The 27,358-nt window shown below is 42.3% G+C and overlaps 2 protein-coding genes across 3 annotated transcripts in view; one reads left to right on the forward strand and one right to left on the reverse strand.

Annotated features, from left to right (window-relative positions):
- Positions 1-6,304: 6,304 nt before the first annotated feature.
- wdr76 (WD repeat domain 76) lies at positions 6,305-17,145 on the forward strand. 2 transcript variants are annotated; one of them, XM_088921186.1, is made up of 15 exons: positions 6,305-6,469; positions 7,719-7,865; positions 9,222-9,314; positions 9,887-9,979; positions 10,346-10,392; positions 10,768-10,894; positions 11,434-11,529; positions 11,987-12,027; positions 12,584-12,737; positions 13,943-14,101; positions 14,521-14,636; positions 14,842-14,940; positions 15,406-15,561; positions 16,102-16,155; positions 16,779-17,145. In XM_088921186.1, exons 1-15 carry the CDS (start codon positions 6,386-6,388, stop codon positions 17,032-17,034), a joined length of 1,722 nt encoding a protein of 573 aa, XP_088777312.1. In that variant the 5' UTR covers positions 6,305-6,385; the 3' UTR covers positions 17,035-17,145. The 2 variants fall into 2 exon arrangements, with proteins under 2 accessions (XP_088777312.1, XP_088777313.1); XM_088921187.1 differs by lacking the exon at positions 7,719-7,865.
- A 1,580-nt stretch (positions 17,146-18,725) lies between these two features.
- The window catches only part of LOC148831527 (FERM domain-containing protein 5-like), a 42,767-nt gene continuing 34,134 nt past the window's right edge, over positions 18,726-27,358 (reverse strand). Inside the window, exon 16 of the mRNA XM_088920033.1 lies at positions 18,726-26,016. Within this exon, the coding sequence (XP_088776159.1) occupies positions 25,418-26,016 (599 nt within the window). The 3' untranslated portion in view covers positions 18,726-25,417. The remainder of the gene's footprint in view (positions 26,017-27,358) is intronic.

A 27,358-nucleotide genomic window follows, 5' to 3' on the forward strand; every position in this document is an offset into this window, starting at 1 on the left:
GATAATATTTCACATTTAAGAATGAGTTTGCAGAGGGGATTAACTGTCATGTTGGTGCAAATAATTGGGCTTTAAAAACTGAAAATGAATATTGTTTTCTTCAACTATTAGAGCAAACAGTGCCCTGAGCAGGTATCTGGATAACTAAGATGCAATGTTTGTTCTGGGGTTGGGGTTTGAAACTTCTACAGTTTGTCTGTTTTTTCACTCTCACACCCCAACTTTACAATTAGATGTATGACAATTCATACATAAAGTAAAAAGCAGTTTATTCCAGAATCACTTTTCATTTCACAGGCAATACCTGTGGACACAATCTATGCGATGCATGTGCACACTTTGAGTACTACCACGTGAATACAGATGCAATAGTCTAATGTTGGGGGAAGCTGGTGGACCTGTGTTTTAGAAGTCAAATGGTGTTCATGACTGTTCAGAAGAGGTGGTCTACAGTATTAAATCAACAGTAAACAAGTTCTTAATGACCCTATATCACTATAGTTTATGTTTTCAAAACAAGTGGAAGGGATTGCATATAAACTTATTTGCTTGTTACCAAATGTCCTTTAACAGTTTTAGGAATTTATCTACTGGTCATGATCCTGAAGAATTTATCAGAAAGCTGAAGCTGTTAGTTCAATAGGTAGTCAATAGACTTTACATAATCGAAAGCTATGAATATCTAATACTTTTTTCATAGTATGGGAACTTAACCCAAGATATTTTTTTTGCTTTCCCTTCTGATTTTTTCTCGTTAGAATGTACACAGCGACGTGAGGACTCAAGAGACAGCTGCATAATGCCACCTAGTGGTAAGATGTAAATCGTGACCATGTTATACACAAGGTTACTACAAGGAAATACAACGTTTGAAATCACTAATGAAGCGCATACAGTACAGTAAATGTTACGTTACTGTATGAATGCTTAAGATACAAGGTCTGGGAAAGGAACATTAGTAATCCATGATTTATATTTATAAAACAGTAGTGAAGCACATTTAACATTAACTTAGTTTCAATGTTTATATTGCAATTCATTACAGAAAATATTATTATTAATAATTGCTTACACTTATATAGCATTTTTCTGGACACTCCACTCAAAGCACTTTACAGGTAATGGGGACTCCCCTCCACCACCAATGTGCAGCCCCACCTGGATGATGCAACAGCAGCCATAGTGCACCAGAACACTCACCCCACATCAGCTGTCAGTGGGGAGGAGAGCAGAGTAATGTAGCCAGTTCATAGATGGGGATTATTAGGAGGCCATGATTGGTAAGGGCCAATGGGAAATTTGGCCAGGACGCCAGGGTTACACCCCTACTCTTTTCAAGAAACGCCCTGGGATTTTTAATAACCACAGAGAGTAAGGACGTCGGTTTTACGTCTCATCCGAAGGACAGCACCTGTTTACAGTATAGTGTGCCTGTTACTATACTGGGGCATTAGGACCCACATGGACCGCAGGGTGAGCGCCCCCTGCTGGCCCCACTAACACCTCTTCCAGCAGCAACCTTAGTTTTTCCCTGGAGGTCTCCCATCCAGGTACTGACCAGACTCACACCTGCTTAGCTTGAGTGGGCTGTCAGTTGTGAGTTGCAGGGTGATATGGCTGCTGGATTAAGTGGCTGCTCCCGTGTTCCAGTCGAATATTTAAAAGAACCCCCTCCATTTCCCTCTCTTTCCTGCAGCTGTGTGAGAAAAAGGATGCTTGACTACACAGACTACATCAGCTGCAGCAGGGCTTTATTAGGGTCTCCTTTGATACACACTCCAGAACTCTGATGTTTTTAAGTAAGTTTTTTAGGTATTTCACTCGCCATTCTGAAGAAGTTCAGTGCATGTTCAAGACTAAAATGGTTCATTTTCTTCAATAAATTAGTGCAGAACCTTTCTTTGACTCCCTGAATGTATTTAGGCTCCACGGCCGAAACGTTGTGTTTTCTCTCTTCTCTTTTCAGCATGGAATAAACCTATTACTTGTTCCTTTGCAGACTACGCGTGCTGACGCAGCTCCCCACCTGAACTACTTAAACGTGTATATATATATGCTTTTTTAAATCATCATAACTGCAAAATTCAAAATGACAACTGTGCAAAGGTCTGAGTACTTATAGTACTTTAGTACTTATAGTAAGGCACTGCAGAGACATTTTATACCATGCCCATTTCAAACCATGTTTTACTTCTGTCAGTGTTTGGACCTGGAATACAGGTTCCATTCAAAGAGTTGATGTGTTTCCCAGCTACACCACAGAATTAACATGGCTTATTATAACAGCACAGTGTGACATGGGAAATATACATACAACATTACTGTGATACAGATAGGCATCATAATATTAATTCATTCAGGAAGTAATTTCAATGTCAGCTTGTGTTTCTGCAACTTTTCAAGTAGATCACATTTGAAAAAAAAAGTGATTAACAGCCTTACAGGATGTGGGGTTACTGTTAGTTTATTGGGTTTTATGTGTCTGTGAGCTTTAATTCATAATCAATTGTTTAATTGACATTTATAAATGGAATGGGTAGCACAATGACTTAGTGACTGGCACTGCTGCCAACAGTAATAGTCCTGGGGCCCTGGGTTTAATGCCAAATCTGGGGTACTACCTCTGTGGAGTTTGTATGTTCTCCTTGTGTTTGTGAGGGTTTTCTGTCACAGTACAGAAATATATACTGGGAGGTTAACTGGCTTCTAGGAAAAATTGGCCCGAGTGTGCGTGTCTGTCTGCCCTGCATCTTATAAGGGTGTACCTGGGCACCTGCTTACCGGGATTTGCTCTGACTCCCCTCATGAACCTGAATTCGCAGTAAGAAAATGGACAGATGGATTCATACATGGTTTTATTGTATTGTTACAAATGGGGGATTACAAAAATGGTGAAAATCAGGTGTTGACTGAGCTCTTTAGTCAACAAGTCAATAAGTGAAATAACTCATCATAACCCCCAACTTGTAAGTGCTTTCTAGCAATATACCCAAACGGTATAATCCAGGTACACTTGGTTAAAGAAATACTTATTAATGACAAGACACAAACTACATGGCACACAACAAAACATACAACACACGTTACTCTATGTAACTCTAATCTAATAAGGTTTAGGATGGTTGTTTTTTTGTCCTTATCTGAAATGTTTTTTTCAGAAACTCTTGGGGGCCTGGATGGCGCTGTGCACTGCGGGGTCGATGTATCAAGAAACGGATCAAAAGTCGTCACCAAGCCTTACTGAATCACTTTCAATGGAAAGAGCTTTGATTAACGGTCTTGAATGCGTCCCACTCGTGTCTTTTGATTTGGGGAACATGTCAAGATCCCATGACCAGCGAGGCTCTGATGTAAATAGCAAAATACTCAGTTAACACTCCAGCTAGGTTTAGGGTTTGCTTTTACACTCTACTTAGACAACTTTTTTGCTTAGCACTGTATTTTGGGGCCCAAGTAAGGTTTAGAACGAGTGGTTTTTTGTCCTTATCTGAAATGTTTTTTTCAGAAACTCCGGGGGGCCTGGATGGTGCGGTATACCGCGCGGTAGTTATATCAAGAAACTGAGTCGGTCGGATCAAAAGTTCTCACCAAGCATTACTGAATCACTTTCAACTCCAAGAGCTTTGATCAACGGTCTTGAATGTGTCCCTCTCGTGTCTTTTGATTTGGGGAATATGTCAAAATCCCATGACCAGAGAGGTGCAGATGTAGATCACAAAATGCTCAGTTGAAACCCCAGCTAGGTTTAGGGTTACCTTTTACACTCTACTTAGATCATTTATTTGCTTAGCACTGTATTTTGGGGCCCAAGTAAGGTTTAGAACGAGTGTTTTTTTGTCCTTATCTGAATTTTTTTTTTTCAGAAACTCGCTGTGGTCTGAATTGAGAGCTGCATAGCGAGATATTTGTATCCCAAAACTGACTCGGTCAGATAAAAAGTTGTATCCAAGCATTATTGAATCTGATTCACTCGCAAGAGCTTTGATCAATGGTCTTGAATGTTTCTCACTCTTACTTTTTGTTTTGGGGAACATGTCAGAATCCGATGCCCAGAGAGGCTCAGATATAGATCGCGGAAATGCTCAGTTGAAGTGCTTCATAGACAGATTGCCAAACTGCTCATTTGAGGTCCCAGGTAGAGTTGGGGTTAGCATTCACACACTACTTAGACAATTTTTATGCTCAGCGCCAGATTCTGGGGCCCAAGACAGCTTTAGGACGAGTGATATTTTGCTCCTTTCTGCCTTTTTATTGGAGACTTTTGAATACCTTTTATTTTATATTGCAGTGCTCAGGAATTGTATTCGAAAATTGAGTCAGATCAAAAGTTGTAAGAAAATCAGTTATACTGAAAATCATTCTCTTCCAAGAGATTGTTTCAATGGTTTTGATTGTTTTAGACTCATGCTTTTTGGTTTGAGGAATGTTTTTTAAATCTGTTACCTGGAGGTCTTCAGAGACAGTTTGCAGGAATGCTCTGTTGAGGCCCCAGCTGGGACCAGGGTCAGTATTTCCACACTACTTAGACAGTTTTTATGCTCCGTGCTGGATTTTGGGTCCCAAGGGAACATGAGTACGAGTGATTATTTGCTCCTATCTGAATTTTTTTTTTCTGAGACTTTTGGCTGCCTTTGTTTTGTATTGCAGCACTCAGGAATTGTATTTGAAAACTGAGTAAGATCAAAAGATACAGTATAATGATAACCTGTTCTATTGAAGTCCATTAATTTGCAATAACTTTTTTCATTAGTTTTGATTGTTTTAGAATCATATCTTTTGGTTTGAGGAACTTTCGCAAAAATGTTGATTCATCATCATCATCATCATGATCTCCAAGCCGTGTACAGGCCCATATTCGGAGGTTTCAGGTTGTCCTCAGCAGTGTGAAGCCAGGTCCGGCTGGGTCTGCCCCTTGGTCTCTTCCAGCCGGCTGGGGTTTCTGAAGTGCCGCAGCTGTCGCGCGATGATGAAGATCCTGACACGGGGCAGCTCCTGCCATGTGGCCGAAGAAGCAGAGTCGCCTCGCATCGATCAACTGGGAGACTGGTTGACAACCGGCGGTGCGTCGAACTTCTGCATGTGTTGCGTGTCTGCTGGTATAGGGGATCTGCAGGATCTTCCGCAGGCACCACATGTCGCATGCGTCCAGCCGAGCGCATAAAAACTCTGGTCAGAGACCACGTCTCGCATCCATAGAGCAGTACTGGGACCATGCAGGTCTTATATAAACACACCGTACTGTCGACCCTGATGCGGGATCTCCAGTCATGTCTTTCGAGCTGCTTCATGCAGCTGCGCGCAATCGCCAGTCGTCGTAGTACTTCCATGCTGGAACTCCCAAATTCATGAATGGTGCTACCAAGGTAGACGAACGACTCAGGTTCTGGAACTGCTCGGTTGAAACCCAGCTATGAATAAGGCATTACACACTACATAGAACATTTTTACCATCAGGGCTGGATTTTGCGACCTAAGCCAGTGCTACTGTAGGAAGGCTGATAATTTGCTCCTATCTCCAACCTTTTTTTTTCTTTTTTTCAAGACTTTTGGCCGCTTGGATGGTGCAGTGCACGGTTCAGGGATTGTATTCCAAAACTGAGTCAGATCAAAGGTTGTAAGAAAGCCAGTTCTAATGGGTAAACACTTTCAAAAGTTCCAAAAAGTTGGAGATAAGAGCAAATTATCACTGACTTGGGCCCCAGAATCCAGAGCAAAAGGTAAAAATTGTCTAAGTAGCGTGTGAATGCTAATCCCGACCCTAGCTGGGGTTTCAAATGAGCAATTCTGCAATCTGTCTCTGAAGCCCTCCAGTCAGAAAATATTCCTCAAAGCAAAAAATAGGAGTCTAAAATAATCATAACTATGGGAAAAAAAAGCTCTTGGAAAATCAATAATTCTTCAATATATATTCTTCAATAAAAAATCATCTGTAGGAAAATTTTCAGCCAGCTGACAAACACTGTTATACTAGCATCATATAAATACAATTTAAACAGCCAATCTCAACGGATTGAAAACATACTGCAGGTTTCCAAACACGTAGCCTTGGAAAGCACGTTGCAGCTTTCCTATATTTCTAACATTTCACACGAGAGCTGAGGTCTGGTGTTGTATTTGGGGATTCAATTACACACGCCTGCACGCCTACTTCCTCGTCGAACGGCAGTTCCCCTGCAGCACAAAGCTGTTCGCGATAGGGCTGCGCCGACGGTGACGTCATGCGCTGACGTAGCTGTTGCTTCCGAGCCAGCGCGCGAGGGAACTGTTTCATAACTCCGCGGGAAGAGTAGAAACTTACACAACGGAGCTGCAGGCGCAGAGAGGAGGGAAAGGTTGCTTATACATTACCTAAAAGCACATTACTCCTTGACAGGAATATCTGAGAATGCCAACGGCAGTGAGGTCTGTAGCTGAACAAAGTAAATTTAACTCCTGTTGTATTCCTTATGTTAAATTACAACGAATGAAGGTGAGTTATCTCATTACAAACGCTTACACTGGGTTTTTAGTTTTGTTCGTGAGAATTTATCGCCCATACTGAACCTTGGTTGTTGTTTCTTGTGAGTGTGGGACGAGTCACGGAACAAGTGTTTTTCTGCGTCAGGTTTATCTTCTCGACGATTACGTTGCAGAGTGCTGCTTGAGACTTTACACAATGTAGACCACGCAGCAGCTGTAGTAGATTAGATGTAGACTAATACAACACTGCAAGGATTTGGCTGCATGTCTTGTTCTATGCAAATCTGTCTGCTTGAGACACGTCTGAGTCAAGAAGGCTGCTGGTCTGTACTTGAAACTCCGACGCAAGGAAAGACGCTGCTTAGGAGGAAATGTAGTTACTGTCTTGTCAGGACCGTCTTCTTTCGGAGTACAGAACTGTTGGATCTGTATTGTGGGAGAGTTGTAAACTCGCTGTAAGAAGTCTTGGTGCCATGATTAAATGGGGGGGAAAAAAAAAAGTTATTTTTGCATCTCGGCAATCGTGGTAGACATCAGTGAGCCCTGCCAAACTCATTGCATATTTTAACTAGTTTTATTTAGTGGTACATTTCATGTTTTAAATATAAAAAAGAAGCCGTCTGCTCGTGTGTGTTGCGCGGAGTTCCGATGGTCTTCTGGAACGGCTGCGTGACGTCATGCAGCAGCGCAGAGGCGTGCGGGATCTGAGCTCTCCGATAGTGACCTCACCGTTACTTATTTCAGCATCGCTTTTTTTTTTATAGACTTATCCTGACGTCTGCACAATCTGCTGCACCTCGAAAAAAGCCGTTTCGGGAGATAGCTTACTGTACGGTATATCAAATTGAGCAGCGTTATGCCATTTTTATTTTTCATTTAAATATTGTTTACCTTGTGAGATGATGTAAAATAAAAGCCTCCGCACCGTGACTGTTTAGGAAAGAACCAACCTGGATTAATTCCGCTTTAGCGTTTAAAAAGTGCTTATTTTTGAGGATTCCTGCCACCTGCCCCATTTTTTTTATTAGTGGGGAAACTGGGATTGAAATCCCTTACGGTGGATTTTATTTAGGAATGTGCTCCTGAGTGTAGCAGCAGCCGAAAACTTCAGGCTGGCGGATCAGATCTGAAATCGGTACGCTGTTTTTAGACCTCCCCACAAGCGCAAAACTGCAACAGACCTCCCATTATCCACCCCCCCCCCCCCCAGCCTGTTAACCAAGTGGAGTAACGGTTTTTGGCCTGCAAACGTCTTACAGGAGCAGACTCTGCTTCAGAGCCCGATGGGCGCGGCTGCGGGAAAGACCGGGGCCGCGGTGCCGAGAGAGGTCCTGCCCAGCAAGCGCCCGATGCACAAGTCGCCCGGTAAAGCGCGCCCGACCCCGGGGCAGGGCGTCAAGAGAAAGGTAGACCCGTTCGCCCTTGATGGCCAGTCTGTAGCTGATCTAATTCGGCTGTTTCTTGATCCAGCCCTTCTGGGAGTTAGTAGTTAAGTGATCCGAGGAGAAGCCAGGGTTTAACCAACAAGGCTGGATTGGCTCGTTCCAGACTCTCGACAACTCTGAGGGTGTTCTCAGTTCTTTTAGGTGCTCTTCCATGTACTGTGTTTTACCCTTATTCCCCCTGGTTCATGTTTCAACTGTTCGTTCTGAGGAAGCCGGCTTGGTTCTCTTTGACAAATACCTTTGAGGATTTTCAGTACAGACAGCGCCCCCCCCCCCCCCGGATCATCTCTGGTAAAGAAATTAAAAAAGGTCCAGTTCCTTCAGTCTGTCAGTGTAGGACGTTCGCTTAAACTCTCAGATGTATCTGGCTGCTCTTCTCTGGACTGATTCCAGAGCTGCAACGTCTTTTCTATTACATGGTGACCAAAATCCTACAGGATATTCTACATGAGGCCGTGCTAGTGTGACTGATGCGGTTCCGCGCGGGCTCGTGCCCTCCGCCACCCGTTTTGTCCCGCAGCACCTGGGGAGAGAACCCGGGTCTCCGGCGTAACGCAACAGGGAACCAGCCGCATGAGCTAAAGGAGACCTCCCTCAGCCCAGGCAGCTGAGGTCCCTGCTACGCGCAGGGAGGGCGCTGACGTCACCGTATCCGAACTAGCTCCGCTACACTAGTGTACTGTACAGTTTTAGCATGAAATCCTTTAAAGGTATAAGATCCCAGGGAATCGGCACCCACGGTCCTCAGTTATAGAAACCTCGAAAAAATCTGGGGCCTAGTCAGGTCAGTCATGGTAGGTTTGGTTAGAATCAAAAATCAGGACTCAGAAGAGTTGAGTGAGGGTGTTCAACAGAGCCCGCTTTTCTCGATCTGCAGGGATTAAAGGGAGATTGTACAGTGACGTCCAGTGTGAGTCCAGCATCACACAAAACAAATCGAAAGCAGACGCAGCTGATTACATACACCTTCTATGCGTCCCAAAACTGTTCCTTCTACAAAAAGGCCGGTCTTCTAACAGATGTTTTTGTTATTCGTTATCATATCTCAGGAACCCTCTGATTCTGTCTCTCCCGTGCTTGTTGGCGTGCTCAGCTTCTGCAAATTCATGCTTTGGTGCACGGCCCAAGCCTTTCTTTTTAAAGCTGATTATGTTTTGGTGTTAGATATTAAAGAAAAACGGAGAAAATATTCTGTAGGAAATGTCCTTTTGCAATAGTACATAATCATAAATAGACCAAAAAATAATTTCGTGCTTGATCACAGCATTTGAAGAGATGATAGCCGAAATGTTTATTGTTCACTTTGTCGTCTGTCAGGAGAGACATTCGTCGTCGGATGAGCCTGCCGTGTCACGGAGCAGGTCCAGGTCTGACAGCGAGTGCAGCAGTGACAGCGAGTGGGAAGGCCCGGTGAGGTTTCTGCACAGTCTAGAACGGAGCTCTCGAACCCTGGTTCTGCAGAGCCTGGATCCAGAAGGTCTTATAGGTCACCACTAAATCACCAATTTCTAAAGCCCTGGAATAATTACACTGTGACCAATTACGAATGGCAATTGTTTAGCTAGGTAATTCAAAACCAGAGTTTTGTTCATTGAACAGGTCACTTGGTTAATCAATCAGTATCAGTGTGGTGTTCTTAATACTGAGAATAAGTGGATTCCAGCTCTCCAGAACCAGAGTCAGAGACCTTGATGCAGTCTTGAGCACTTGGATTAAATTTCGCATGATGGATCTGAAAATTTTCATTCAAACAAATGCATGCTACATACACACTGGTGCAGAACAAGCTCTTCAGAGACTTAGGACACTTTCTGAAAGTAATCCGAAATGCTGCTCTTGAATTCTATGGTTTTTCCTGCCAGATCTGAGAAAAACGTCTTTCGTGGGAGAGTGTCTGCATTAGCTGGAGTGTTTGTAAGTTAAAGCTTCACCAAGCAGTGAAAGTTGCGCTGACTGTATTGCGTTTGTAATTCCTTTTGCAGGTGACGCCTGGAAAATTGTCCTCATATGAACTGAAGCGATTGCAGAACATCAAACAGAACCAGGCTTTCCTGTCATCTCTAAATTTTACTGAGGTACCCTTGAGATTGGTCTGCTGAATACTTATGGACTCACTGTTTAGAATGATAAAACTGCCTAAAGCATGGAAAAGCAATCGAGTGCATGTTCAGTTACTGAAAGTGGAAATTAGTTCAAACGGGGGTTTTACATCCTGTTAATTTTGTGGGTGCTAGCCTGTTCTTATGAGGGTTGGATCTGTTTTGACGAGCAACATTCAGGTAGTTTCATGAGCAACAGCCCAGGTGGGTTTCGTAGTCTCAGTTATAGACTTTGTGTGGAAATTTTGAACAAGAAGATGTTTTGTTTTCAATTTCAGACTATTTTGATCAAATCAATTTTGTGGTGTAATTTGGCTGAAATTCTTTGTTGTTGTTTTGCAGACTGCTCAGGCTTTGAAAGCCAAACCTGCTCAAAGAGGTCTCAAAACGTAAGGATGTGTTAAAGCATTTCTTCAATATTTTCTGACTTTTTTTTTGGAATCCAGAGGATTTCAGAGAGTCACCTTCCCTGAGCTCTTTTCAAATCTAGACTCAAAACTTCCTTTTATACAAGGGCTTTTCTTTAACTGTTCCTTTGTCTGCCCTTTGCTTTCCTACTGTATTCCAAACCCCCATCTACCATCTCCTATCACCGTGTATTTTTTGTTGTTCTGTAAAGAGCTTTGAGAAGCCGCTTTTAAGACGCTATATAAAAACAAAAGTTTATGACTATTTTTTTCTGTAAATGTGCTATTGGAAAAAATATTGTCGCGCTGAAGTAAGTGGAGCTGTCTTGTGTTGTGGTCCGGTCATCGTCCTTGCAGCAAGAGACAGAAGAGCAGCCCAGAGGAGGTTCAGCCCGTCCGCAAGTCCATGCGTCTGCAGCGGCTCGACCCGGTGGGCGCGCCCCTCCCCGAGCAGGCCAAGGCCAGCGTCGCCGTGGAAACTTGGGTGAGTCAGGAAGCGCCTTCAGAACATTGGCAGCCATGGTCACAAGACCCTCATGGCATGCTAGTTTGGACCCTTTCTGTTGTTTTTTTTTTACTAGCACAGTCTTTTGTACAAGACAACTCCAAAATCTGAATATGTAGTGCTGTTTAGGTGGGTTAAAGTTGCGGAGACAGATTTGAGGAGGTTATGAAAATGTGTTTCTGGGAATAGTTTTGCTATCCCTGCAAGGGCTTGGGCCATGATCTCACCTATCCTGTTGTTACAGTTTGAATGCTGTTAGACGTGTTAGCTGGGGTCATTTTCAGTGTATTACTGAAATTGTAGAGGACACGGTAATACTGCTTTTACATGCCAGCTTATCTGTTTTACTAGATCTGGATCTTACTTGAGAGAAATGTTAGCATTGGTAATGTCTAGATTAATTATGCACACGCAGAATGACATTTTCTGTTCTGGCGTATGCTCCCAAAAGACACCTTTTCCGTTTCTTAAGCAAAATCTGCGTGTTTATGTTTTGCGTCTGTATCTTCTTACTTTAGCGTCCGCCCCCGAAAGAAGGTCCGATAGCGATGGAGCCAGCAAACCTGTTCGAAGGCGGTGGGCTTCCTTCTGGTCTTGTGCGGCTCTGGAACGAGGTGGGGAACGAGTCCTGGGATGTGCCTTTTTTATTACAATTTTAAGCCAAATATGTACTTGTCCTCAGGTGTCTCAGCTAGTCTTTACCAAGAAAAGAGCCTTTCAGTGCTTTGTGTAAAGATGGCATTACTTGACAAGAACCGAGAACCGGCAGGATTGTACTTTTCTGGTCTGCATGTGCAACAGTGTTGATGTTTAAACTCCCTGTGTCTTCGGCTCCGTCCCTGCCACACGGACATTGTAGAAGATTAGAGACGCCTCAGTCCGTGGGTTTGGTACATCCATTAATCAGTTTCAGTCCAGTCTGAGGTTAATGTCTCAGTCTTAAACGTTTTGGTATTTCATCAGTGTCATTTTGCTGTCGAAAGACATGTACTGTACGTTGTAAAGCATTTTTTGTTTTTAGTAACAGTTTTAATTTGTTTCCAACGCACTTTTTTTTTTTTCCTTGAACAGCCCATTGCCCTTGAGACAAAGCAGAAATTAGATTTAAAGCAGTAAGTATTTTTTACTTACATTCTTAAACTCTCTCATAATTAATGCTTAAATAGAACATAGCTTCAGCTGTCTGGTCCCAGATGGGAAAAAGCCCTACTACAGCTGTCTAATTTGTGCATAGGTCTGGTGACCCTGTCTGTGCAGATGTTTGCTGTTTTATCAGAGTAGATGGGTAGTTGAGTTACTGTATGCGCAGCTCTTATTCAGACAGGTTTTAGTTAGAACTAACCTTAGGTCTGGAAGACTTTGTCTTTCACATGAGAGAAAGAATGGTGTTTTGGTCATGTATAAGTTTAAAATTTAATGTCTCATCTTTTAGCAAATGGAATGAGAGAGAACCTAGATTCTTACATGCACTTCAAGTTCAGCTTTAATCCAAATGTTCAGAAAAAAACCTGTACATTGTGGCATTTGTTTCTGGGACGTTGTGAGTGGACCATAGGTTCTGGAAGTAGCACAATGTATGGCCTCACCTGGGATTGGAGCCCACAGCCTTCCACGCCTCCGCAGTGGGGTTTTTTCGGAAGTGCCTTTTCTCTGTCGCTTGTTTTGTAGGTACAAGTCGGTCCTGGAGAGCATGACCTTGAACGAGGAACGCGTGGTGAAGGCTGTGAAGCATCGTGTGTTCTCCATGGCCGTTCACCCCAGCACCAGCAGGCTGCTGATTGCCAGCGGCGATAAATCTGGCCATGTAGGACTCTGGGCCCTGGTCAGTACTTACCTGGAGCGTTTCCTCAGTTTAGCAAACCTTCCATACTCTTTAGTGGTATTTTTTCCTGAGTTTTCGCATATCTAGAATTTGGCATGACTCTAAGTATAATGAATTACTGTTTTGTTCTCAGTGATGTCGGCTGTTCCATTGTGTACACTCTATCCATGTTATCGGGTGGCGAAGTTCTGTCCCACTTTTAGAGAAAGCTGTCCTTTGGGGGGGAAAAATGCCATGTGATGATGACATTCTGAGGGGGTGATTGTCAGACGCCCGGCTTGAAACTGCCTGTACAGGGCAAGCAGGGGCTCGAGGTCATCCCCCAAAATCTGCATGCGGAGTTTGAAATAAGCAACAGGAGAGTGGATGTGCAGTATCTTAATTGCCACGATTCTGTGAATCAGTTTGGTGCAGGAAAAGGGGGGATTTGCTTTTTGACAGACTTATAAGTTTACAGTTGTGTGAATATATATATATAGGTACATGTAGCAGTAACAAATACTGTAGTAATGTGAGAAATGGCCTAAACGTTCATGTGGAAGTGGCTTGTGCTGAGCCGGCTTTGTGATGCTGTTGCGCTATTTTATTTTTTTACCTACGTTGTCTTGTTTCCAAAATGTCTAAACAAAACAGTATGTCTGTTCACCTAGCATTTATGGAAGAGAAGTATTGCCCAATCCCACAGTAGAGGGCACCATCAGTTGATGCCTGCGTAGCTAGAAATGTTGGGAAGACGAGGGATATTCAGTCTGGGTGTTTTGGTTTAAACAGGGCAGCTTTGAAATGCCACAAGACTAAAACAGAAGGAAACCTTGATCATCTGTGATTTAGTTTAAGAAGAGAACACAAAGCAATATGGACAGTTTTTCTAAATGTATTTGATTTCTGGAAGAAAGAATAAATAATAACTAGTGTCCATGTTTTTTCATGGCATACTGCACCTTGCGTACTATTATTTTGTTGTGAACAAATGTCCATGTCACAAAGGTCATATTGAGCCATAATGTGACATGGGCTTTCTGTTTCAGAAAGAAATACAGTATATGAATGATTTTGAGTAGTTTGTGTGAGTTACTACCTGAAACAAGTAGAGTCATATTGGGATATACTGCACTGTACATTTTGTTAACTTTGTTAACACTAGTTTCATATGGCACTAGTGTGGAGATCCCTGCGGGACTGAGCTGTTGTCTCATGTCTTTCAGGGCAGCGACCTGGGCGATGATGGGGTTCTCCTCTTCGAGCCCCACTCCAGCCCAGTCTGCTGCATGGCCTTTTCCACCACTCACCCCGCCCACCTGCTCTCCGCCAGCTACGACTGCAGCCTGCGCGCGGCAGACATCAGCAGGGCCGTCTTTGATGAGGTGCGGGACTTGATTTTGATGGAGAATAAGGCATTCTTCCGCAGGGCTTGTTCTGCTTGGCACTCGTAATCTAAACAAAGCCCAAGCGACACCGAAGCCTTTTATGTCTGCATAACTGCTTGCCAAAGATACTGTATGCATTGGGGTTTCCCACACACACTGAGCATTCAAACTGCTCCTTGTCTTTGCCACCTTGCCAGAGAGATCCACGCTTACTTGCCAGCTGCCCAAAGTGTCCCATGCGTTTCTGGGCGTTTCTGGGTTTTCTGGGCACCTTCTTTCCCTCATTGGCAGACTGTCCTCATGTACGAGGATAACAATGTGCACGGCTTGCAGTAACCTAGGATGTAAGGACACGACTAAGTACAAATTAAAAAGCAGCAACTGAAGGGTCACCCTGTCTTTTTGAACTTTGCCAGGTGTATGTCCCCGACAAAAGCTTATCAAGCTTTGATTTTCTCAGTGAAGACTGCTCCAGCTTGGTTGTCGGTCAGTGGGAGGGGAATGTCGCTGTCGTAGACAGGAGGACTCCAGGGTAAACAACATTCTCGCGTCCACTCCTTTACCTCTTTAAATCTTTTCCTTTCCTGTCTCGCGTATGATTTAATCATTTCAAGATCTTTAAGGTAGTGCCTTTCGTGAAGAGGTTGCCTGTTGGTTAAAAAGTAGCTGTGTGAGTTGTGTGAAACCCAGATTTTTCTATTGGCGTTGCTTCACCGTGTGTGCACTTGTTTGCTTAGGACTTCCCATGAGTCATTGTTTGCGCTGGACACCAGGTCTCTCCAGACAGTCCATGTCCATCCTGTGAAGAAGCAGTATTTTGTGACTGCAGGGAAGGGGTATGTACTGTATCTACCGTAATACACATACAAAGACATTATGATCCTTTTGGGGTGATACAACTGTATTATGACTGAGAGGTCCTGGTATGACAGAGGGAACTCATACATGAAGGATTGTAGAAGGGTTTGACATTATTTGCTGGTACAAAATCTAATACCAGTTCTCTCCTGTTTCAAGTCTATTTTGTGTGATGCTGTGATGAAGTATTGTGAGTAGTAGGATAGTAAGAGTTTCAGTGACTGTTTTAGCCCCACACCTTACACTTTTTGTAAGAAGCATGTGCACTTAATAACTATTACATTTCCAGCTGGCCTTCAGCTCTAGGTTGTTGCATAAACAAACACATTGTTTAACTTGCTGTGAGACACTACATTTCAGAAAATCTAGCCTTTTTTTTTCATCTGACCAGACTGTCAAGCAGCTGACAGACATAAAATACATTTAATTTTTTTTTTCTTTAGCAATGTAAGCATTTACGATGTCCGATACTTGAAGAAGAGTAAGACCAGTTGTGCAGTGTCTTCTCTTTCGGGTCACAACCTGAGTGTAAATTCGGCGTACTTCTCCCCCAACACTGGACACCGAGTGCTGACCTCCTGCCTTGACAATACCATCCGGTGAGTCTTCCTGACTTCCTTCAAACCACTGTGCAGAGCTACATCTGTACAGCTTTCACACACCACTTCACTAAAGATATGTAAATGAGAACAGCTATAGCCTAAAAGATTCTTATACTATGGTGAGAACTCCCCTTCAGGACAGAAGTGTGCTAAACAATGGCAGATTGGAAGGGTTTGTTGTTCTAGTATATGCAGTAGTTTATTGACTCCTAAATTGTCTATGGAGAGCTGCAGCGAAACAGGATGGATGCATTCTGGTGTCGTCTTGGAAGATCCTATGGGCTGGTGCAAACCGTTCGATACTTGACAGGAGCAGAGCCAGGTCCTTCTCGAGAACAGTGGGGAACAGCCATCTCCTCGAGTGGAGACTGAAGGACAGGCTTTCACAGAAGAAATGACAGTGATTTCTCATCAGTCGGGAGTTCTTCTTAAAAATTACTTTAAGTATTTTGTAACCTTTTCGCTGTGTTACAGTCATTGATTTTTTTTTTTGTTGCAACGAAGGGGAATATCACACATGCCTTTCTGAATTTCCAGGGTGTTTGATACTGCTTCGCTCAGCGGTGACGCCCCTCTCTTGCAGTTCGTAAGGTAGGGGACTTGCAGTATATGTGTTCTTCATGTACAGCACCAGCCACAGCGTTCATTCTACAACAGTGCAGAGTTTTGTTTTTCAGGTACTAGTTTAGAATTAATGATTTGTCTTAAGTAAAAGAGGCCAATCTCCAGAGTATGAAAGGATGATGGACAGCACGTCTGTAAAACAAAACAAAAGATTTAGCTGCACTTGGGAGAAGGATGGGTAAAGTAAGGCAGAGAGCCACCTGCACACGGAATTGGATACCTTTAGTGTATTTCAGTCCAGGTCTTTGACACATCGATCTGTATATTGTACTGTAGCTGAACTGTATCGCTGGGATACAACCTTACTGCTAGGGGGCCACAATCCAGCAGGTTGTAGAGACTGTTGGGATTATCCAGGGTTGAAAACCTTTAAAAACATGTCAGATTAATCCAGTTACCCTATGTAGTTCTGTCTAGTCAGTACATTTGGATTGAAAAGCTGCAGATTATGCGGCCCCTGAAGATAAGAGCTGTTTTGATGAACTAGGGGAGATTTAGCAAGCTGGGTGCTCTGGAGTCTCGCAGGGAAAAGAATAGGCAGCTGGTTGTCTGGCACCTGATGGCGTGTTTGTCCCGTGCTCCCGGCGCAGACACAACATGCACACGGGCCGCTGGCTGACCAAGCTGCGCGCCGTGTGGGACCCCAAGCAGGAGGACTGCTTCGCGGTGGGCAGCATGCAGTACCCGCGCAGGATCGAGGTCCTCCAGGAGAGCGGCCGCCGCGTCCACACCTTCCAGGAGCCCCAGTGCCTCACCACCATCTGCTCCGTCGCAGTCTTCCACCCCCACCGGAACGCCCTGGCAGGGGGCAACGCCAGCGGGCGCGTGCACGTCTTCCTGGACTGAGGGCTTACTTCGCCAAGAGAGGAACCTTTTTATTGTTGATACAGATGTTTTTTTGATGTGTTTATATGTATGTATGTTTATAGAATTTATTAAATACACTTATAGACTATATTCAGTTGCTGTCCTTGGATGCTTCTTGTAAACTTGTAACAGTCAGGAGAGAATACTTTATTTGGTCTGAAGTACTGCAGGTCACAACACAATGAAAAAGAACTTGAGTCTAGAGCAGGTCCTGCACAGAACAGAACTGAGACTGGCTGTGCAGGAAGGGAAGAAATCTGAATGTTAATGCACCATCTGCTCTGCCATTCAGGTCTAACTGTCTGCTTTGATCACATGTAAGGATAGGGGTTCACACAGTTAGGCTTCCTTATAAGATCACTTTATTAGCCCTATACAATTTCTTGGATTAGTCTTTATGCATACCCCAGCTTGCTCTCCTTGAGACACACAGACAGGGAGAGAGAAGCTTGGGGTCAGAGCGCAGGGTCAGCCATTGTACAGCACCCCTGGAGCAGTTGGGGTTAAGGGCCTTGCTCAGGAGCCCAACAGAGTAGGGATCAGAACCGGCAACCTTCCAGCCATAGGTGCAGATCCTTAGCCACAGTGCCACTGCTCCGCCCCTATAGTGAGTGCCTGGGCATTTCTAAGCATATTATTTGTCATACAAACTAATCTGCTCTGCAGGCTGTTTTATTGCTGGCTGTTGTATTTGGAGTTGTAATCTGTATATGAATTGTGGTACATTAAAGCATGTGCAAGTTTGGGCAGACCTCTGTCTGTTAGGCAAATGAGTTAATAGGGAATCTGGCCAGGTAACGAAAGTTTTCATGTGGGAGACTGAGGTCCAGTCTTTAGCAGTATTACAGTTGCACAATGTTTAATATAAGACATGGAGATTCACAGATAGTACATGCATACTGGTGCTACTGCTTATTATTGTGTATACCACAGGTACAGTACATTTATTTCAGCAGATGTTAAATGGACTTTTCATGAATATGGAGGAGTAGTTAGGGCTCTGGACTCCTGATTGGATGGTTGAAGGTTCAAATCCCAAGAAGGGCAAAGCTGTTGCACCATTGAGCAAGGTGCTGCACTCAGGTTGTTCCAGTACAATGCCCATCTGTAGGAATTGGTGTAATGCTACAGTATGTAGTTGACTTTGTATAAAACAAAAGTCACGTTAAATATAGAAATAAGAATAGTACGATTTTTAGAAATGATCAAGTGCGTTCTTAATCATTACTAAAAATAATTGCTTAGGAGTGTTTGTGTTCACAGGGTGTCTTTTATGTGTGCAATAGAGCTGTAAGCTTGCACTGGAACCTTAACTCCACTAGGTGGCAGGAAAGTACTGTACTTTTTTACTGCTGGTAGGATTATTTTTATTTACATTGTGCTTCAAAATGTGTATACAAGCATACTTATAATTAAATAGAGTGATACTGCAAAGCTCTGATAGCATTCCAAAATAAATTATCAATAGGTGCTTTAAGCAGGAGAGAGATCTTTAATCTCATTGCAGATTTATACCTATCTACTGTAATTGATACCAACATATTGTGGTGTGGTAAGCTATCTTGCGTAGTTCAGTTTTCAGAACACCAAAGTTTTTATTAAATACTGTAGAAAACAATTGTACTTTTAAAATGGAATTGTTTAAAAAAAAACAGCAGACACCTTCAAATATTATTTCAGTTTATTTCAAGTTTTAATATTTTCATGGCACCAGTTACAAGGGGCTATCAGAAAGAAACAATATTTCATACTGTTTCCTATGTAAAGTTACCTTCACAGTACAAAGATGGTAGTGGAATGAGTAAGGCTGAACAGAAATCTGGATTTGGCACATTTTTTAATATTAACTACAACCTCAAATCTCATGTTAAAAGATGCAGTCCCAGGACTCAAGATGAACAAATACAAACGTGTTTGCATCTATGTGGAGAGGATGTTGGTGGGACTGATGCAGGCTGGGTAAGACATTTTAATTTAATCTGACTGTGTTCCTTGGCACTACTGGGAACTTCACTGGCAAACAAATTGGAAGGAAACAGATCTGAAGGAATGGGGAGAGCTATCGCTGCAGGACAAATGTGGGTCTGTATGAGTTCTTATAGGCAGTGCAGCTTTGAGCAAACATGAGCTGTACCGCTCACAGTCCGCGCAGCTCAAGTGTCTTGTTCCGTGTGAATCTTTGACGCCGTCACACCACTGCACTTAGATTAAAACTGAGCATGTCAGAAATGTTGTAGAAACTAACTTGGACTCTGGGGGATTAGTCCATACAGTATGTCGTTAGCCACATCCGATGTGTATTCTTTGGAAAGATTGTGGATGTAATTTACTTGGATATGAACCTCACAGACTGGCTGAAAAAATGATAAGTTATGCCTATTATGGCTATCAGCTGTCTTTTAAAAATGATATGCTGCTACCAAAATTATGAGAGATTTAGTGAACCCCTGTATTAGACAAGTTCCACAATTAATCTAGACTACAGTATGTGTAGCCGTAATGTTTTACACACCCTACCCATTCTCTGTATGATATACAAGTAAACAGGCTACTTCCTATCAGGAATATGGAATTAACTTCAGTCACTCTATTCTTCCTAAAATATTTATACAACACTGCATGGAATTATGGCCAGCAAAGAGCAGAAGAGAGCAAATGGGTTTGACAAACAGGCCTGATTTATTCTTTTGTTGTTATGTCTGAGAGCATTCCTTGGGCATGAGCATATCAATCTTAAATTCACATATGTATAACCTGAAAACAGCTAGGAAAGAACTCCAGATCCTTAGGGAATATTTATCTTTAAGCCAAGAGGGAAAAGAGCTCAAAATCCATCAGATTCTGACCAGTCACAGAGCTTATATGAAGATGACAAAAAAATGGGGCCATATCTTTTCTGATAGATGACAGAAAATGCATTTAATTTGAAGCTCTGTGACATCTCTTACAGGCCAATGGGACCAAAACATAAATACTGACTAATTTATAAATTTTAGCTACCTGAACTCTGAATTCTTACTATCATCTTATTGTTTTGAATGCTTTGTCATTCAACATTAAATCTCTAAATGAAAGTAATACACAATTTTTATCATTTCAAAAAAGATGAACACGTCCTAAAAGGTAGTCTGGAGAAGAGATCAGTTTTGTAAGTGTAAAAAGCTTGTATCATTTTGTTTTTTTCAAATGGGGAAGTTTTAAAAATACAGTATCAACAAGCATTTTGTACTAATGATCTATGAACACATCTTTGCAGTAATTAGGTCTCCTGCAGATAAACCTTTTTTTTGCCAAACCAGTTTTGAAATTAAATTCATTTGGTGAGATGGGGAGAGATCAGAAATATTTAATACTTTGCTTTGCATTCCATGCGTTAAATAGAAGAAATTAATGGTAACTATATCCTGAAGTAGCAGCTAATTTTGAGCAGTTGAAACGTGCAGTCTTTTTTGTTTCACAGAATGATTGTCCAGGTTGTGTTGAGAATGCTGTTTGACAATCATGCTAGAGCTCGGTAATAAACAGAACCTGCTTTGTCATCTACCACAAGCAAACTTTGGTCAAATGTTGCAAAATCCAATTGATTAATCTGTAAATGTCAAAGTGGAATGAGATGCACTACAGGACACAAGATATACAGAGTTATTTTTGAGTTGATCCTTCCTGTGCAAATACCACAATCCACCAGTGAAAGGGAAGCAGTGTGCTCTGCTAGCTTTCAAAAGAATCAAAATAATAAAATAATGGCATTTTATATCATTTTTTACATATATAGGAAAGCTAGCTAAAGAACCACTGCAGCTTTTCTATTTCAGTTCTCACCTGACCTTGTAATTAAGTGTGAAACAGTTCACTGGGGAATTTTCCCTCATTGCACAGAATGAAAATCCCCTTCACACCACTGTAGGTAAAGACCACAACACTGATACCTGTAATTTCTAAAATAGCACAAACAATAGTAAACTTGTTGCATACATTGTCTGGCAAAATACCAACCGCCACGTAGAATTTAAAACCAGATACATACCTCTTCTTAAAAATAACAATAAATTAAGGAGTGAACCAGCTGTGCTGAATTCAGTTCCGTTCTGTAACATTGCTTTCATAAAAAAATTACCTCTGCATGATAAATGAAAATAAAGGTCAGAATGCTTTGTTATTCTGCGCTCAAAACTGCGCCCAATATTTTTTACAGCCTGTGGCTACCACAGGTTATTTTTTATATCACAATTTTATTGCTTATTGAATAGTGCTGCCTTATTTGAGCTCTTTCACATTTGGCACAGCACATAAGAGAATCGTTACACTGAAGCTACATTATGCTGTAAAAATGTAGACCAACACTCTTCAGTATTTTAACTTCTTTTCTTTTTGAAGACACACTATTACTTAAATAACAATCGAGCTTGAACAAGGAGTTAATGTACCTGGTTCTCTTTCCAGTTGTTTTTTTAATACTGTTTTTACAATGCTCATAAAAGGTAACATCCTATTGTTCATTCGGAACTGATGCATTGATAGTTCAACAGTGCATTTTTACAATAAGCAATTCGCAGGGAGTAACAAGTGCAAACAGTGCAGGATTTAATTTCTTCTTGCCACCACATGTGTGTGTTGTTGCTTGTGATGCACCTTCATTTTTTTACTTTCTTAAAATGGGGATGAAAGTTTTGACATGAAGCAAAGCGTTTTCAAAATTGCCCAGTCTTTAAACTCAAAATGAAATACCACTGAAACGCACCCACTGGAAACCCCACAGCCTAGCAGTATTTTAAAATAGCTTAGAATAACAGCTGGCTATCAATTATTCTATGTGCTGATAATTTTTGGTTCCAATTAAAGAGCTCTGTTTTTGGAAGTTTTTCTATGACTGCCCATAGGAAATCATTTAAAAACAAATTCAGATGCAATCCAGTTCACTTGCTGATCATAATTCCAATAGGTCTCTGCTCCATCACTTTAAGAGAAAAAGGTTGCTCACAGCCTGTTGTACTGCAGCGTGTAAGACGGCACAGGGGATCAGCTACTGTATTTGAGAATGACCCAGGAAATTGCGAACACCATCCACAAGACATGGCAGTGTCATTCGATGGACAATTCAATTCATCCAAATGGCCTTCTGCACAGTTTGTGCTCACTGGGAAGTGTTGGTGTCCAATCAGCCAGCAGCGTGGAGTGTGCAGACAGTGGCAGCCAATTAAAATGAATGCCACTGCCGCCAAGGCAGTAAGAATTGGAACTAACTTCATAAAAATAGAAAAGCCCATATACAGCAGCAGATCAATATTCCACTCGCTGCATGGGTGAGTTTTTGGCTGGAACCGTACTTATTCCCTCTTCCAAATGAGTTTGACTCAGCACATTGTTCACTTCCATATGAATCCCTAAAACACCTGCTCATTTTTTTGTTGTGTTGTACAGCCAGCAGTTTGATTGAAGGGCAGGTTGTGAATGTGACTCCTTACTGAAACTGTAGGTTGCTAGAGGAATATCAGCTGAACTGGGGGAAAAAAAGGCATAGGATCCCTTTTATTTCGGCTGTGATGTCCAAGCTTCGCCATTTCTAGTCTTTCTTGCTACGATTTAAACTGTGGAGCTAACACAGCAACCCAGGGATCCAAGAACAGCTTCATCACTGCAGAGATTCACCTTGGAGCTGACCAGGGCTGTGCAGGAATTAACAACACAAGGAATTACGAGCAGCAAGTGCACAGTGCAAGTCCACACCATTGTCTGCAAGACGAGACCCAGCCTCGGGTTTCTTCCATGAGCTCTTACACTGTCTGCATTTTTGTTTTACTCTGCTCTGCTTTCCTGTATTTTTTTTTTTAAAAGAAATCTTAAAATAGGAATATGAATTTTTAGAAATTCACATTACCCAGCTTTGTTTCATTATTTACACATCCACGCACATTTTGAAGGGGGGAATGACAAAAGCAGAAACAAAACAGGGTGTATCCAGCATTCAACAGTCGAAAATCCACAGTTATTGCTCCCTCACTCTATAAAAAAAACAATACGGCCGTACAACTGTACAATACAGCTGTGAAACATGAATTCCAACAGGCCATAGAAACACCGAGCACCAGCACAGCCACGTCTGCCCTTGTCTGCAGCCAGACAGGTTCCCCTTTCGCTCCTAAACTGACTTTTACAGTTCAGCTACGGTACAGTAGGTACCCATGCTTGTGAAGTTTGATTTTATTTTACCCATAGGTGCTTTTGGTTGCTTGTTCTTGATGAGGTTTTCTAACCATGAGAGGAAAAATATTGTACTGAGCTTTTGTTTGAGCTTTTTAAATTTCATTTCATGCTCTGGCCTTTGATTTTGGGGGCGCAAAAACATACTGTATCATTAATGCAGCTTAGAAATAGTATGCTAATCAACAGCACTGTAATATTTTTAACACACATTTAGTACTTAACCACACGTAGAAACCTGCCCTGGCAAATTAAGCAATTCATAAGCTCACGAAGTTCAAACACTAGCCTTCTGCACAGCCTAAAGGAAGAACATTGTAACTGAGTTAAAACCTCAGGCAAGCTTGGCTGAGGGTGAAATAGTAGAATTTTTGGCGATTTGCCTTTGAACCTGGAGAAAACCTTGTTCTTGCTTCTGCTTTCATTCCCATTACTCCCAAAACACTAGAACAGGACTTTGCAATTCCGGTCCTGGAGGTCAACATTCCAGCAACTTTTAAAGGTACTCGACGAACTGGGAAAGTCTGTTCAACTTCTCCAGTTTGGTCAATAAGGGTTGTGCTGGAATAAAATCCTTCAGGGCCAGACTTGGGGAGTCCCTGTCCTAGACTGTCACACCTGATCCACTGAGCTAAAAAAGGTATAATTTAATTTTGAATAACAAAATAACATTTCGGTTCTGTTAAAATATACAAGGAAAAACAGTCAGTAAATATATATTTTAGGAAACAAATTACTTTGTACAAAAGTACAGTATTATTATTATTAATATTATTATTATATTCACAAATAAAAACTTAAAAGCATAGGCAACACTGATGTAAAACCCCAGATCGTTACCACTGAAAAAAACACATTGATTTTTTTTTCTCCACTTCTTAGCATTATACTTGGAATAAACCTGGGTGAGGTTATCATCAAAAACAAATGAAAAAAAAACAACTGCACTAACAAACGCACACTTTCAAACAAAAACAAAAGGCTTGAAACTTTTTTTTAGGTAAAACCATAGCTTTACTATATCACACAACTAGCTAAACTGGATCTAAAAGGAGCTAATGAGTTTCTTCAAGGGGTTGACCATGAACACTTTTCTACCAGTTACTGACACTGCTAGGTCACATAACAGTACACCATTGTATCTAGTTATTATTGTCTTTTTTTAGTTAAAAAAAATCTGAACTCTACTACACAGCTTGCTACTGCTTACACATAATTGTATTTCTATGAAAGTATACTTTAAGCTCTTTAAAATCAGTCAGCAAATTCAAGAACTGCTTTTACAAAATCTGCCCCCTCCCTCTGCCAGTCTTCCAGTGACATCTGCATCGGTTCCGAAAAATGGAAAATTTCAAACAGACGTCAGATTTCAAATGTCGCGAACAGTGATTTTAAAATTTCGGCGATGGCCCCTACTGAAATGCGCCTGTCTCGTGTCGCTCCAGTTCGTTATGTGACATCAGACCCCTATTTTTTCTTCCTTTGTCTCCCCAAAGGAAACGGCAAAAGTGTAATGACTAGTATGGATGTTCTGCCAATTCCACTGAAACTGAAAATGTGCCCTACTTGAAACGTCCCTTTGCTGTGATTTCCTGTATTCAATACCATTGTTACAACATAATGGAATACCGGTAGTAAACACATCTGATTTATATGCTTGAGATGTTTTTTTAACCTAAATTACAACCGACATCAAAATAAATAGATAAATAGAAAATAAAGAAGGCATATTTATTTCTCCATTTGTAACAAATGTTGTTGTTGGTTGTTTTTTTCCTCAAAAAGGAAATGCGCGCACCATTTTGTTTCAGTTTGTCTTTTTTGTAAAAATAAAAATTCCTGAAATGACCTGAAATTCTGGAGAGAGAGAGAAAGAGAGAGAAAAAAAAACTCAGTCTATCCGATTTTCTTTGAAAAAAAAAATCGAAAAAATGAACGAAAAGAGGAAAAAAAGCAAAATCTTCAGAAACCATCCTAGACTCCTCCATGGCGTAGTGTCTGTTGTGGTTTCATGAGAGAAGCTGGGTTCATGTTCGCATGGTGCTGCACTCCATCATTCTGTGGCGGAAACAGCAACGGTAGTTGTGTTAGCATCTTCTCAAATCCCCAAGGGGGGAGAGGAGGGGGGCAGCCGTGTGAACAGCCCTTTCCCCTGTTTGTTTCACGTGTCAATGAGCAGGCCCACCAGCCAGCGGAACTTGCAGGCAAACCATCGCCTGAGGGGACAAAAGTATTCGTAATGGAACTGCTCAAACTCGGGGGTCTGACGAATATCACGTAAAAATGCAACGTCAAGGTCAGACTCGGTAAGAACGATGAGGAGGAGGAGCAAGACAAAGAGGAGTCCAATGGTCACAAGGAGTAAACGGAGGACACTTAAAACAAACTTATTCACCTGTTCCACTTCGCCCAGCGGTGAGGCCCCCGCCTCGCCGGCGTGCTCGGGGCTCAGGGCTTTGCCGTCGGCCCCGAATTCGGCCACCTCCCCAGCTGTGGGGGTGCCGGCCTCCGACTCCTTTTCCTCTTCGATGCTGCAGGGGGCTCCATTGATCTGCCGCGAGATGGCCAGTTCCAGGCTGTGCTCGGCCACGGGGGTGGGCAGCACGCTGTCCGACGGGCTGTAGGCCTCGTCCGCGATGACGGCGCTGCCCCCCTCGCAGGCGTCGGCCGCCAGGCTGCGGGACCGGGGCACAAAGGAGTCTCCGTGCGAGGCGGAGCGCACTGGCGTGGAGTGGGCGCTGTCACGCAGGGACTCCAGACCTGCCCAAGCGGAGGGAGACGGGGAAAGAAAGAGAGGGTGTTAGGTATCCCACCGGGGCAAGTTTCCTGATTATTATTCGTCTGACAGGAATTTGGCCGTTAGTTCAGTTGCCCAACAAAGCAAACAAGAACCAAAGCCTCAAACGTGTTCTTATTCTACTTTTCATGGCAAAGAGTGCTCATGCATCCCTAATAGCACTGCAATTTGAGCAAAAAACATTCTAAAACCTGGTTTTAGTTTGGAAATAGGGAAGACTGTGTAATGCTTCCATTTCACCTGTGCAGCAAAAAGATAATGCTTTCATACATTTTCCCTGATAAAAATACATTGACACACTGCACAATTAAAATCTAGATTTCCAACTCGTGATATGTCAATAAATATTTTTAGTTGATTTATTTATTAGTTTTCTGACTTGGTCTTGAATAATCCGTCCAAGAGGCAACATGTAAAAACACAAAATAATACGGGTCCCCATGCAGAACCCTGCGGAACGCCCCAAGTATGAAGGACATGAGACAAAGTCTTGCTATACAACTTTCTTCTTCTGTCTAAAATCTGTCTCCTTCCAGTTACTTTTGAGTGGGTCGGGGAGCAAGTGCAATGCACTGGGTGTAAGTCCGGCATAAAAGCCCAAAAGAAGACAAAGGTCGATAGAAGATTAATAACCGATTCCGTTTTTCATGAGGGAAAAACACATTAGGACAAAGACAGTAGGTATAACTTTGTGATGTCAACACAGGTATTTTTTTGGACAAATAAAAAGGATTTTGTGTTTTGCGAGACAGGAAGGATTCCCTCACTTTCCTTTTCTTTGCAGTAGGGCAGTTTCTTCCAGTAACTGCTGGAAGATTTTTCTCGGAAATCCCAGACATAGGGACGAGACCCATCACACAGCCGAAGGCAGCACTATGCTGGTCGGCCTGAGTTTGGGGAGGCTTAGCTTTCTGGCAGGACTGTCCCAGGGCTGAGGAGATAAAGCTCTAGTAATCATAGAGAATTTGGTCAGGGACTTCCCAGAGCAGAGGGACCAGCTGTTCCAAGGCAATAGTAGGAATACAAATGTGTGTAAAAAGGTCATGTGTGAAAGCAGATCTCTGCTGCCTTCCAGGAAAAATGCGTGGATGTCCATGTGTTCTACTGGCATTACTTTCTACATGCTAATTTGCCATCTTCAAAGTTGGGTCATTCTTGAAGAAAAGCAGGAGTTTTTCCATAACTCTGCACATCTGTTGAACTGTACATGTCATTCACTGCGTGTTTAACTAAGACCTGCACTGAGATGCAGTGATCAGAGTCTCCAAAATTAAAACGTTAACAGCGTTGGTCAAAGCCTGTCAC

Source organism: Atractosteus spatula, chromosome 7, assembly GCF_055471065.1.
Source record: "Atractosteus spatula isolate fAtrSpa1 chromosome 7, fAtrSpa1.hap1, whole genome shotgun sequence".
Lineage (NCBI taxonomy): Eukaryota > Metazoa > Chordata > Actinopteri > Semionotiformes > Lepisosteidae > Atractosteus > Atractosteus spatula.

Coding starts and splice junctions, on each gene's coding strand:
- wdr76 (XM_088921186.1), top strand. CDS start 6,386: ATGCCAACGGCAGTGAGGTCTGTAGCTGAACAAAGTAAATTTAACTCC. Junction 10,393..10,767: donor GCTCAAAGAGGTCTCAAAAC/GTAAGGATGTGT, acceptor TCGTCCTTGCAG/CAAGAGACAGAAGAGCAGCC. Junction 16,156..16,778: donor CCTCTCTTGCAGTTCGTAAG/GTAGGGGACTTG, acceptor CTCCCGGCGCAG/ACACAACATGCACACGGGCC.